Source organism: Dromiciops gliroides, chromosome 1 (assembly GCF_019393635.1).
Source record: "Dromiciops gliroides isolate mDroGli1 chromosome 1, mDroGli1.pri, whole genome shotgun sequence".
NCBI classification, from domain to species: Eukaryota; Metazoa; Chordata; class Mammalia; order Microbiotheria; family Microbiotheriidae; genus Dromiciops; species Dromiciops gliroides.
In genome coordinates this window covers 263,142,243-263,156,920 of record NC_057861.1, presented here as the reverse complement: position 1 = coordinate 263,156,920, position 14,678 = coordinate 263,142,243, and the positions used below count along the sequence as shown (strand labels likewise).

The 14,678-nt window shown below is 38.0% G+C and overlaps 1 protein-coding gene across 1 annotated transcript in view; it reads right to left on the bottom strand.

Moving 5' to 3' along the window:
* The window catches only part of RP1 (RP1 axonemal microtubule associated), a 715,393-nt gene that overhangs the window by 467,507 nt on the left and 233,208 nt on the right, over positions 1–14,678 (bottom strand). Inside the window, exons 21-22 of the mRNA XM_043976222.1 lie at positions 2,722–2,854; positions 1,260–1,411 (exon numbers count right to left, since the gene is read on the bottom strand). Coding sequence (XP_043832157.1) covers positions 1,260–1,411; positions 2,722–2,854 — 285 coding nt within the window. The remainder of the gene's footprint in view (positions 1–1,259; positions 1,412–2,721; positions 2,855–14,678) is intronic.

The window sequence follows — 14,678 nt, the reverse complement described above, 5'->3', positions numbered from 1 at the left end:
GATGATTTCAGAAAGGCCTGGAAAGACTTGTGTGAACTGATGTATAGTGAAATGAGCAGAACCAAGAGAACATTGTGCAGAGAGACAGCAATATTGTTGGATGAAGAATAACTTAACTATCCTCAAACAATACAATGAGCTGAGACAATTCGAAAGAACTATTGATGAAACACACTATCCACCTCCAAAGAAAGAACTGATGTTGATGGAACACAGAATGAAACCTGCTATTTTTCACTTTCTTTCATTTTTTCTTTCATTCAAGTTTTTTTGTACAAAATGACTAATATGCTAATGTTTTACATGATTGCACATGTATAACGCATATCTGATTGCTTACTGCCTCAAGGAGGGGGCAGGGGAAGGAGGGAAGCAGGGATAAAAATTGGAATTCAAAACTATACATAAAAATGTTTATTATTAAAAAATGTTTCCTTTGGGAAGATTAGTCCATATTCTCAAGTTCAGCATGTACAAATGAACAGTGCCTTTTCTTAATCAACACCAAGACAAAAGAAATGAAATATCCTTTCTTATGAGATTGTCATTGACTCCTCTGTAATATCTTAGAAAATTTACTTAGGAATGACTTGTGGTCTTATAGAAGAAAAAAAATCAGAATGGCAAATAGCTTTAAGCACTTAAAATACAGCTTCCTCACTTCAAGTTGCTTTTTAAAAAGGCTATCTACTGTTATTAAATGAAATATACTATAAATGGTCCTTCTGGGACTGCAAGTTTTGGAACAATTTTTGTGCCTTTCAGTCTTGACTGAGCTTGTTCTTATTTCAATTCCCTAGTGCCCTTTCCTCTTATTTTTCCCCCTTTCTCATCATTAGTACTAATTTTTATGACTTTCTTTTCTTTGTTCTATTATTCATTAATGGTTTAGTCTGTTTCATTGCTCTTTTATGAACAACCTTTCAGATATAGCACATTAGAAAGTCATGTTGGGAAAACCTATATTTAAAAGAAGCCTAGGGGCAGCTAGGTGGCACAGTGGATAGAGCACCGGCCCTGGAATCAGGAGTACCTGAGTTCAAGTCCGGCCTCAGACACTTAACACTTACTAGCTGTGTGACTCTGGGCAAGTCACTTAACCCCAATTGCCTCACTAAAAAAAAAAAAAAAAAAAAAAAAAAAAAAAAAGCCTTACCTAGAAAGCCAAAGCAAACCACTCCATTGAGTACCAGCATTTGAAAAGTGGACTCTTTTAGAAACATTGCTGAGATGGTGGGAAAAGAATTTTAAATACTTACCTGACCTTGTTGGAATTTTACTGGCATATCTGATTTGTGGAGAAGCCTAATACCAGAGTCACCTCTTTCTCCGTATAGACACAGGTAAACTGAAGATGTGGTTTCCGCTTCCTTCAATTGACCCGTGTAGACATAAACATGGTATCTTACTACTATTAATCCAAAACAGAAAGAAGGCAAAGGCAATGCTTAGTAATTCATACAAATTGAAGAGAACTAGTTAGAGGCCCACTCTGTATTTTCAAACTTCTATGAAATCATTGTGTAAGCAGATTCCTTATCTGGAGCTCCCTTATCCTCAAAATCTACCTGAATTTAAATTAATTTACTTAAAAATATATGTAGAAAGAACTTTCCTTATAAATGTCTTTGTATATTGATTAATGTTCTTATTGCTCATCCTTCATTTTCGAAGAGGACCAATGGTATCGTGGGGCAATGCCATAAATTGTGGAGGAATTAGATATAAATGAGACAGATTTGCACAGTCATCATCCTCACTCTCCCTTCCAGAATCATTGAAGTCAAGTGGCAGGACAATAGTCAAGATGACCAGTGATGCCCTGAGATGCACTGGATGAATGTTGCATCTTTGACACCTGACTAAACTCTAACGGCTTCATAGAACATACTTCATCTGCCTTCATGACCATTGGAACACATTGTTCTCATCTGTCCATTTCTCCAAAAGAAGTCTTCATAGGCTTGGGGAACATATCCCCCTGACTCACTAACTCGTTTGAGGCCTGTCTGTTAACCTCAACCTGATTTAGCTCATCTGTCAAGAAATCTTAGAAATAGAATGATTAAATAAATGAATGAATGACAGAGTGCATGTCACTTTTATAGTCCTCTAAAATGAGGGAAACACTAATATGTAAACTGTTTAAAGTTTATATAGTGATTTTAGTTATAATGAGATATTTCAAGTATGGAATGACCTAAGTGCATCAAGACCCACTCGAGGTATGAAAAGTAATAATAGCATGAATACAACCATTAATAGCCTCCAATCTCCACTTTCATTTTTTTGTTGTTGTTGTTTTGGTTTGTTTTGGTTTTTGGTTTTTGTGGGGCAATGGGGGTTAAGTCACTTGCCCAAGGTCACACAGCTAGTAAATGTCAAGTGTCTGAGGCCAGATTTGAACTCAGGGCTGTTGCTTTATCCACTGCACCACCGAACTGCCCCCTCCAAACTTCACTTTCACCATTGCTGCTAATGGATAAGAAAAGGTTCAGCACTCAGCAACTCTAATCAGCTCTGGTCCTAGAATGACCAGTGACTTAGGCATGATCTGTGGAACATTTACCTCTCACTGTATATAACTTTCAACTTGATACAAAAATAACTGCCTTCCTCACTGGAACAACTGATATCATGTAACTAAATATTTCAGAAATAAATAAAATAGCTCTAAAACACCAAAAATGTGGCAGGCACTACTAAATTTTAATTACACACTTGGGACAATTGCTTTTCCATCTTCTTCTACAGGCAGCTCACAAACAATGTCTCCATCTCCTTGAATTCTAGATAACCACTTGTTTGCCACAAAGTTTAGGGTCTTCCTGCTTGTTAAATGCTTCATTGTCACCTGGAATTAAAGAAATATATAAAAGTTTAGTATGTTTCTTAAGATTCTTCTAGAACTAAGCATTAGCATTATGCAGCTGTGCCTTCCTTGGGAAATGCTCAAGTGTGATGCTACACTATCATGACCTAGGGTAGCTTTTAGTTAGTAGGGGAGGACCCCATAGACAGCAAGGAAACCAACAAAGGAATCTCTCAGGGACCTAAAAAGGATATTTGGCCTCTGTACATATATATTAATATGAATTATTCTGCATTTAAACACATGAATTCCCCCTCCCCATCACACACACACACACACACACACACACACACACAAAGAACATTTCCACATTATCACAAAAATATGCTCTTTGAAACTGTGAATCTTATTTAATACCAATTGAGGTTTTTAAAGTATATAATATATTCAAAAGATTACTTTCAAAACTGTCCTGCTTATCAGTTCTTCCTTCTAAACTTCCTTCTATTTTCTTCTGTACATTATAAAAAAATGTTTCAAGGGTCCTCCTTTGTAGGTATTAACTATTGTTAACCCCGATCCCCATCAACTGAGAACAATAATTAAAAAATACTTGTAAACAAATAAACAGTCAAGAAAAATATATCCACATAGTGACTGTGTCTTTCTCTACCACATATCAATCACCTCCCTGTCAGAAGGTGGATAACAATCTCCATTGTAGATCCTAAGTGGAAATGGTTAACCATTGTATTGTCTGTCAAAGTTGTTTTACTTTACATTGTTGTTATCTATGTCTAAATTGTTCTCCTGGTTCTCCTCACTTCACTCTACCTCAGTTCATACAACCCAAGGTTTTCTGGAGCTAGGTTTTATCCTTTTTGTGATTCAATAATATTGCATCACATTCACATGCCACAATTTCATCTGCCAATTTGTCTAAGAGACCACCTGAGACAACACCTTAGATTCTAGGTTCTATTTTTTCTTTTCTTTTCTTACTCTTTTTCACTTTCCCTCTTCAGGAACAGGCATTTTGTTTTGTAGTTCGGTGTATTTTCTACACAAAAGTTGGTGTGTGTGTGTGTGTGTGTGTGTGTGTGTGTGTGTGTGTGTGTGTGTGTGTGAGATTGTGTGTTTAGTCTCTCTGGGCTTCACTCTTGACTCTCTTGGACCTTGACAATAACTCTTATCAAGGAACATTCATGTCTTCCCTACCTCCTTCTAATCTATCATTATAACATAAACTCCTTGAACAGAAACTGTCTGCTTATGTTTGTATTCCCGGCATTGAGCACAATGCCTGGCACATGGTAAATGTTTAGTAAATGCTTGTTGCCTTGATTTACCTTTAATCCTCCTTCCATTTGAGATAAGAGGAAGGTTCCAGGAGTGTGTTGGAGTGAGCTCTGAATGGCTTGGGGGAACTGATTGTTCAATTTTCAAGGGTGAGCATTCAGTCTAGAAATCAATAAATCCTACAAAGTAGGGTCTGACTTATTTTTTTGTTGATTGTCTAGACTTAAGAAAGTGGTGGAGAATATGTTAACACTGCAGATTAAGCTTGAAAATGTTTTGAATACATTTTTAATGGAAATCCACTTACTAACATACCTCAGCAAATCTAATTCTTATTTCCTGAATCCCTACTTTCATGTTTGTATAGTCTTGTTACAGACATCACTGATGAGAAATAACAAATTTAACACCTTCTTCTTTCTACACAAGTGTGTGAGAAAATAATTATTAATAAAGAGTTTTCTTGGGGGGACCCATATCAGTTTTAGCCCTTTTCTCCACCCCTCACCCTAGAAAGTTCAATTCTTAGGAGGAAGTTTTAATCCTATTCAGGGTGAGCCCAAGGGAATAAAAGGAGAGGAGACAGACTCTATTGTCTAACTCAGTGGACTGATGGGATTATACTGCACCTATCTAGACTTTGGCTTTGCCCCTCAGGCGGTTTCTCTCATTAAGCCATTATGACATCAGTCCAACTCATTTTAATTTGGATCACCCACAAGTCCTGTCAACCAATGGAATTGAATGAGGCTAGCCAATTAGCTTTGATCAGTGTGTAGTGACCCACCTCTATCAAAAGAGGATAAAAGTCTTAGCCACTTGAGGCTTAAGATCGTTGCCATCTTGGCTCAAATGCTTGGCTCAGAATGCTGTCAGTCAGTGAGTGCTATCTTCTTAGGACAGTGTATGTTGGTAGGCCATGTGCTCTCTGAGAAACAACATGGCTCTGAGGCTTTTCTGCTTATATTAACTACCATGCAGTTAATTCTTTATTGGTATTCAATATTAATTAATAATAAATTCTTACTGCCAAAATGGGTGCAATAGCCATTATTATATAAATAGCCATTAATTTAGTAGTAGAAATAATTTTAGAAAGTACAGCCTAGTCCCAATAATTAAAAATAAACACAAGTGTATTCCTCTTTTTACCCTTTCCTTTCCCCTCTTCAAACCCTTAGAAGAGAAACATGATCAGTTTTTTTTCTTATTTAATTCCCTCAATACCCTTTGAAGACAATATGGTTCTAAAGAGACTGTGTTCCCTCTCCCCTATTAGAAAATTAGCACTACTTCATCAAACAATTCTTTCCAATTGCACAAATAAATTTATTTTTCTAGGTTTCTTTGGAATCTTGCATTTGTATTTCAAAGTTTCTACTTAGTTCTGGTCATTAGAGATGCTAGAAAGCCCTCTAAAAGTCTATTTTTTCTATTTTTGGATTAGACTCAACTTTGTGGGCTCTTAGCCTTGGTAGTAAGCCAATCTCTTTTGCCTTCTGAAATATTATTTTCCAAGATCTCCTCTCATTTATACCATGAGCTTCTAGGTCTATGGTGATTCTGACTGTGGTCCCTTATAACATGAACTGCTTCTTTCTGGGTTCTTGAAGTATTTATTGTTCTATGATATGGGAGCTCTGTATTTTGGCTATGATGTTCCTAGGACTTTTCTTTTTGGTACTTCTTTCAGGTGATTGGTAAATTCTTTCCATTTTCACTTTGCCCTTTCATTCAAATAGATCTGGCCAGTTTTCATTTAGGATTTCTTGAAATACAATACTTATGCTTTAACTGTGGTTTTAAGAGAACCCAATAATTCTTAAAATATCTCTACTTGATGTATTTTCCAGGTGAGTTGGGTTTTTTTAAAATAACAGACATGTATTTGGTTTTTTCACCCCCCCCCCCCCACCAACGGATCTTTGAGATTCAAATCGATAGCTCTTCAGAGTCCTCTCAGGTTTCTCAGAAGAGGATCAGGGTCCTCAGAACCCCTGGGCCTGGAGTATCCCATTGCCACACTGTGCTTCCAGTACTCATTAAGGCCACCAGGGCTTCCAATATCCCCACCTTGGGGCTTTCTTACCACTCTGGGGCTCTGTTGAGTAGGCCTTCACTCTTGTTGACTTTGGACACAGAATTTTGTAAGCTATATATGTCCCTGAAAATCTCTTATCACCAAGGCGGCTAACCTGTGCTAATAAGCAGGCTTCGTTTCCTACTGCCTTCAAACCTCTTCTGGCTCACTTATTGCAGTTTTGATGGATGAAAAATAAATCATTAACTCTAGTTTCTCATCCAATTTCTTGGTCATTTTTCAGTCTAGTGCAAACTTCAGAGTTTTGCTAGTATTGGTATGCTTCCTGTTCAAAGAGACATCATCATCCTCATCGTCCTCGCCCTCATACACCTCATCATCATCGTAGCCAACATTTATATAGTACTGACTATGTGCCAGGCAATGTGCCTTAGCATGCTTTACAATTATTATTATATTATAATACAACACAGTTATATTATAATTATATTAAAATACAATTAAATGTATTATAATTATTATCATATTTTATTCTCATAACAACCCTGGGAAATAAGTGCCATTATTATCCTCATTTTATAGATTTTAAAGAAGAAATTGAGACCAACAAGGGTTAAGTCATTTGCCCATGGTCATACAACCAGATTTGACCTTGGGTCTTACTCATACCAAACTTGGCTCTCTATTCACTGTGCCCCCTAGCTGTATCTTGGCCAGAAATACCTCCTAAGGGTTTTAATACACAGTGAGTGCTTTTTAGATATTGGCGTTCTCCAGGCTGGAACCTGACATAGTACCCACACTTTGCTACCTAATATACCATAAGACTGTCTTCCAGAATGTGCTAAGCCACTGAATATCTTCTATTTTAGATACCCCATTAGATTATGAATTCCTTGAGGTCAGGTTTAACTTTTGCCTCTTTTTGTATCCCCACCACATGGTAGGTACTTAATAAATGTTTAATGACTGACTGAAATGCAGGTAGTAAAATGATATCACCATATCATGTCACTAGCCCATGACAGGTCTTTACATGAACTGTGTAAATAGTTATATGCAATATGAAAAGAGTGGCAGTGTGGGATGGTGGATAGCAAAGTGTGAGAGTTAAAAAGACTTGAATTTAGTCCCACTTCTGGTCCATACTGCCTATGGGACCTTAGGAAAGCCACCTAAACCCTCAGTTTTTAAGGTAACTCTAAGACTACAAATTGCAGAAAAAGAAGTTCTGACATGCTTGGATAGAGTAAGCTTATCACCAGTAGCCCCTTTTATCAATAAAATAATTCATAGATCTAGTCCCTCTCCTTTTATGTATATATGTGTGTGTGTATATATATATATATATATATATATATATATATATAATTTAAACATATTCATATATGCACACACATATAAAAGCATAGCTCTTTTTTTTTTTGCAGGCAATGGGGGTTAAGTGACTTGCCCAGGGTCACACAGCTAGTAAGTGTCAAGTGTCTGAGGCCGGATCTGAACTCAGGTACTCCTGAATCCAGGGCCGGTGCTTAACCACTGCTCCATCTAGCTGCCCCAAAGCATAGCTCTTTGATGTATGCCCTCCACTGAAGACTTAGTCCAGTGCCTCCTCATGGTCCAGAGGTGACCAGGAATTCTCAAAGACTGTCAGTGGAGTATAAGTTCTGGTAAGTCTTACAAAGCTGACTTTGATCATTGACTGCATATCTATTATCTGAGGACCAGCCTAAGTAGGCTCTGATTGGTTTACCAGAGAGATTGCCACCAGATGATGCAATTTTATGGACAAGTCAATGCATGAAACCATTAAATGGGGGGAAGGGAAAGTTGTGAACCCCATTGGTAGGGAGAGATCCTGTGCAGAGAGAGGAAATTGTGTACCCCTGCAGCAGTAAGCAGCATGAAGAATTGATTCTAAAGAGTCAGAGGACTTAGGTTCAAATCCCAACTTGACTGCCTACTACATGTATGACCCTGTGTTGTCTAAAATCTAAATGTGGGTTCTAATCTGCCCCCCCTCCCCAGGTTTGGAGGGAAACTAGCTAAGATCATTGATAAATTTACCAAGAGTTTAGGCTTTTAAGGGTTTATTAAAAAATATAAGATAGTGAAGAGAGAGAAAGATTGAGAACAGATTCCTTATAGCATGGAAATCCTAGCTTTCCTAACAGCCCACATCAAGTCCTGCCACCAAGCCAATGTCTCGAACCAAAAGAGCAAGATCCCATCTGCCAGCCTCAGCTTCTTACTTCCTGTCCTCCTCGCAGAAATGGGAGGTTCTTCAAGTTGATTGGCTGAGAGTGGTCTCCTGTTGATGTCACAGTCCATAGCCTCTGGGAACACACTCTCCTCAGGGTTGGCCACATGTGATCTCAATTTAATCAACATTAACTAGGTTCAACTTCTGAGAACAACACCCTACTCAGGGCCAGCCAGGTGTGGTCCTGATTTAATCATCACAAGTAGGTACTTAATCTGTCAGACTCACCCAATTCAATCAATTCCAAATCAAACTTCAGGTTGGGGCTCCTGGGTGTCTGCCAAGTCCCATTATTTTATCACAACCCTAAGGTACCTTAATATCATTAGGCCTCAGTTTGCTCTCAAGAAAATAAAGAAGTTAGGGCTAGATAATTTGTGAGGTTCCTTTCAGCTCTTAAATCTAGGTTACTGTGATCCTATATAAAAATAGATTTGTTCCATTATCTAGAAATTTATGACAGTGCCATTAGAAAAGTAAGGAACAAATGAGATGTATGAACTGAAGAGATTTGTTTTAATTGAATGTCCTAGAAGCATATGCAGCATTGCTGCAATAAGATAGAATTATCAAGAAAAAAAATGTATGAGTGAGGGTTCAGTGCAAAAGATTAGGGCAATCCTGTTAACCAAGGAAGGTGCATCACATCACATCATCTCTTCTCACTTATTAATATCATTAGGATAAGATAGACCTCAAAGGAAATTTGGGAATCTGTCTGTGATTATTATGAGAGATGATGGGAAATTCTTATTTCCTTTAGAGAAATTCATTTAATAACAAGTTTGGAAAAAAGCATTTATTCCATTAAAACAAAGTAAACTTGAAAAACTATGTTTTGCCTTTTTTTTTAGTTAAGGTCTGGATATTTTTGCCTTATATCAGAATATATTAAAAAGATTTCCCCTAAAAGTTCTAGGGTTGGATATTCCATTAATTTAGCTAGCATTTCTACTCTGAAAGTTGTTTCCAAGTATGCTGTCTCATCACAACAAGCTCTTCTATCGTTATCCCAATTATGTAGATGAGGAACCTGAGCAATAGAGACTTGCCCAGGGCCACATAGCTGACCTCATTGCTCAGGAAAAAAAGGTCTCAGGCAACCAATCAAACACATTTTTGAAGTGCTCTCTCTGTTCAGAACACTATATAAGACCTTGTTGTGGTGCAGTGGATAGAATACTGGCCCTGGAGTCAGGAAGACCTGAGTTCAAATCTCACCTCAAACACTTACTAGCTATGTGACTCTGGACAAGTCACTTAACCCCAATTGCCTTAAATATACAGAGCCATCTCTAGTCACCCTGATATATATCTTGCCATTGGACAAAGATGGCTCTGGAAGAGAGTGTGAGGTTGGTGACCCTGCATCTCCCTCCTTCACTTAAATCCAATTCCCTGCAAGTCATGACATCTCTCATGGTCTTCTTCAAGAACAAAGGACAAACAACATATAAGGCTTTGTTGATCCATAAGAAAAAGAAGACAAAGTGGTTGTCCTCAACGCATTTACAATATATTTGGGGAGAGGGAATAGGATCATAACACAAGACCAATTATAAAACAGCATGACAGTCAACATAGGAGGTTTCTATTTCAATTGAACATGCATTTAAGAGCTTACTCTAAGCAAGAGAGTAAGCTAACCTTTGAGGATACAAAAATAGACAACCATAGACCTCAATCTCAAGATGCCTAAAATCTAATAGAGAAGAATGATCCCATGATTTCATCACTGTAAACATAATAATAGCTAAGAATTATATAGTGCTTCCTAAGTTCCAGGCATTGTGCTAATCATTTTGCAATTATTATCTTATTTGGTCCTCATAATAATCCTGTGAGCTAGGTGCTATCATCTGCATTTTACAGATGAGGAAATGTACAGAGACTAAGTAATTTGCTAGGTAAGTGTATGATACCAGGTTTGAACCCACATCTTCTTGACTCTGCATCCAACACTCTATCCACTGTGCCACCAAGCTCCCTTCATATTGCTTTTATCAATGCAAAGCATCTATGTGGTTTTGGTCCATATCCTGCCATAAATGCACAATAGAACATTGCCCCACTGTGCCAGACAGTTCCTTTTAAGTGTTTTGTGGATGTCAGTGCAAATGTCAGGAATGCTACTTCACTTTTGCTACATGACTGACCCACTTCCTTTTTCATTTCATATATTTCATTGTGTCTTTATAAATGATTGATGGAATGAAACTATTATTATGTTATTACTATGTGCAAAATACTGTGCTAAGCTCCGGGCATAAAAAAAGAAAAGTAAGACAGCCACTACTCTTAAGGAGCAAACATTCCAAAGTAGTGAGAAAACACATATGGAAGGTTTTAGCTGCAAGTATATGGAAAAGTCCAATGGTCCTTAGTATATAGTGACAGAGCAGATGGGGATGCCTCTTCTTTAACATCATTTCCACCAATAAAATCATAGCAGTTTCCAATGTTGAACCATTTGAAGGTGCTAAGGACTTTGCTAGCAAGAACTTGTTTTGTTTTGCTTTGTTTTGTTTGGGGATAATCTTCAATAGATGTGGCTATGTCATCTGTAGGACCAGTGGCCAAGATACATCTCAAGAAAGCTTACTTCTTAAGATGAAGGCATTGTTATTCCAAAGATCTTTGGGCTATCTCCATCAACATCTGAGGGGAGATGCTATCAAAGTGTGGGAATGGTGGTTTGCCTATACTGCCACATACTACTTTCTGTTATTCTCTTGGTTTGCCTGAATGCTTCAGCCAAGTTAGCAATTGGTGAGGATAACCAATAGGCACCACCTCTCCAAATGATGACTGGGAAGGCTGAGTTGAGAGCAAGACTTGTGGTGTGAGGGTTGCTGCTATTCCCAGAATTCTTGTGTCTATATGCCTATTGGAGCATTAAACTCCAACTAAAGCTTTCCTTTATTGAGGGTTGGACCTGGACTTTGCTGCAACTTACTCCACTTTCCATCTGTAGCTCTCCTTGATCTAAACTTCATGGAACAAGATGCTCCTACAACAAGTATTCCCGAGCATCTTTTCCTCCCCACCCCTACTTTTCTAGCTTCCTTTTATATGTTGTCTTCCCCCATTAGATTGTAAGCTCCTTGAGAGCAGGGACAATCTTTTTCTTATATGTATTCCCAGCACTTATCACAGTGACTGGCACATAGTGGGTGCTTAATATTTACTGAACTGAACTGAATTGCTGGTGACAGTTGATCAGGAGTTAGTGCTGATAGTGATGAGTGATTTCTCTCTTCACGATGGGTTCAGGGTCTGGTATTTGGACAGACACAGCTACTCTCAAGGCTCATGGGTTCTGGGTCTTGGACTGTCTCCATCAAAGTCTGAGGAGAAATAGTTGTCAAAGTGGAGATGGCTCAACTTGCCTGGCTGCCTCCTGCATATCTCTCTCTCTCTCTCTCTCTCTCTCTCTCTCTCTCTCTCTCTCTCTCTCTCTCTCTCTCTCTCTCTCTCTCTCTCTCTCTCTCTCTCTCCTTTATTTAGGCTGGCTTGCCTGCCCTATGAGTACCAGTTAGTTGGCTGGCCCTTTGTCCACAGCAACCACCTCCCTGGATGATACCTATGAGGGGTATCTGGAAACAAGACTAGGTGTCTGGGTGACTTGCAAAGCATTTAATACATGGTTGTTTAATTGAATTTAATTCAACATCAATAACTTGATGTTTCCACCCAACCAATTTAACCCTCCTAGAACACATGGCCTGGGAGACATAATACATTCAGGTCTGCAATCTCCACCCTATAGTGAAGCTACATAGATGATGAGTCAGTGAGTGCAAGCTCACAAACTCACCTATTTAAATTGCCCCCAACCACAAGAACTTTCTTACATATGTGCTGCCATTTCCCACTTTTATTCTGGGAACTGTAATCAAATCAGTACTGGAAAGGAAATGTCAATGAACTTCCCTATGGCTCCACTCATTACCTCTACTATATCCCAGACAAAAACAGCCTTGGTCACTATTGCCCAATGTTGGTAGTCTCTTTTAAGGGCAGGGACCATCTTATTTTTTTATTTATTTGCATCCCCTATATATCCTACAGTGCTTTGGGAAGCACATAGTAAGTGCCTAATAAGTACTTTTCCATTTATTCATTTTTACATACAAGTCATCCCGATAATAAGCTCTATAGTCTATTTACAACCACCAACAAGCTGTCATTCTACTTAATCCCAAGAGGAAGAAGTAGTAGCAATGAATGGAGTTTTCAAAGAGGCAGATTTAGATCTGATGTCTAGAAAAATTGCCTGATAATGCTATCTAAAATCGGAATTGGTGCCTTTGGAGGTTGTAGGTTCCTATCAATAGAAGTCTTTATGCCATCTTTTGGATATGTAATAGTAAGGATTCTTGTTCTGGTATAGGTTTCATTAAATGGCCTCTAAAGTTCCTTCCAACTCAGAGAACCCAATACTGTGTGATTCACTATTGCCATTTGCATCTGTCATAATATTGATTCTTTAGAGATAGTGATGTTCCATGATTTGTAGTCTTACAGCATAATCTAAGAGAACAGTGATATTGAAAAGAGAGATTTTTGTATCAGGGAACAGCTCAGGATCATTAAAAATATTGCATAATTTCCCCAACTCCCTTCAGCTTGCTCTATTTACCCATTCAATTCTGAACCCACTCATCATTGATCTACAGTACCTAACTTTTCAAGATATAAGTACTGATACAGTGACTTAATGGGCTGCATATTATCATTCCTCGTACCTGTATTTTCCCGTGTCAATTGTTAGAACTATCTCTTTCAGAACCAGTGGAATTCTTTAAAGGGCTATTTTAGTATTCCTGGGGTTTGATGCAGTAAACACCATGTTATACTAATATTGTCACCAGGAGAATCTCAGAGTCTATAAACAATTCTTTTCTCATTTGAACTCTACTTAGAACATCATAAAAGATTGTAGGAAACACCTTTCATGAACACCTTTCTCCCCATTTTGCCTCCTACTTGATAAGGGTAATTAGAATCATGGGATAGTTATTTCTGCTGTAGCCTCTTACAAGAAATCTTTTATGATGATAACATATACATAGGAGAAGATTGGTTGGAGGAGATTCTTTAAGGATTAAATTACATATCCCAAAGAAGAAGATGTTTCTGGAAGGTGTTCAATACACAGTAAACACAGTGAGGAAACATAGACATAAATAACTACAATAAGTGAGAATAAGTAAAAAAAAAAAGCATGCAAGAGATCCAGGAAGAGTACTATGAGAAGTTTGAGGTGGGGAAAAGTAGAAAAGTAAGGAAAACCTTCATGAAGGCACTGGCATGAGTTAGGCTTGAAAGAACAGAGATACTTCAGACAGAAACTTAGGAGTCATTTAGAGGAGAAAAAATTATACACACTCACACACACACACATATACACATATATGCATACACATACACACACATACAGAGAGAGTAAGAATGAGAGTGAGAGTGAGAGAGAGCAAGAGAATGAGAGTTTGGAAAATGACTGATCCAGTCATGCTGAACAGCATGAGTGAAGGGGACGGATAGAAAAGCCATTCCAGAAGTAGTGTTGAAATGACTCGGCAACTCATAGGATAAGAAGGGGAAAGGAGGAAGAAGAATCAAAATTGATTTCAAGGATATGAAAAGTTGAAGGAGAGAGGTTTAGTGAGGAAATTATTAGTCCTATATGAATATGAGTTGTCAGTGGAGCATGCAGGTAAATATAGCAAAGGATTCTGGGAAGAGGTTGGGGATGGGGGAATAGTTATAGATTTGAGAATTATAGGCATAGACGTGATCATTATAACTATGTAAGAGTATGAAGTAGTCAGTGGAATTGATTTTGAGAGAGAAAATGAGGTCCATGGACAGTTAGAGGAGGATCCTCATTTTTTAACAGATCGAAGAAATATAAAAAGCCAGGAAAATAAAAAGAGAAAAAATACTCAGGAACAAAGTAGGTAAACCAGGGAAAGGGGGAAGGGTATGATCATTTATATAGTGCCTAATAGGTTCCAGGCTGTTGCTGTTTGTCCTTCATTTTCAGAGAAAAAATGACATCACAGGTGATGTCTTGTAGTATATGCAGATTGTATTTAAGTGAGGCAGAGGTATATAAAGTCATGATCATCCTCACTGTCTCTTCCAGTCATCAAATTCCAGTGGCAGGACAAAAGTCAAGATGACCAGGGATATCCTGGAATGCAGTGGATGACCTTGGCATCTTCTATGTCTAACCAAGCTCTAAGCATGCCACAGTA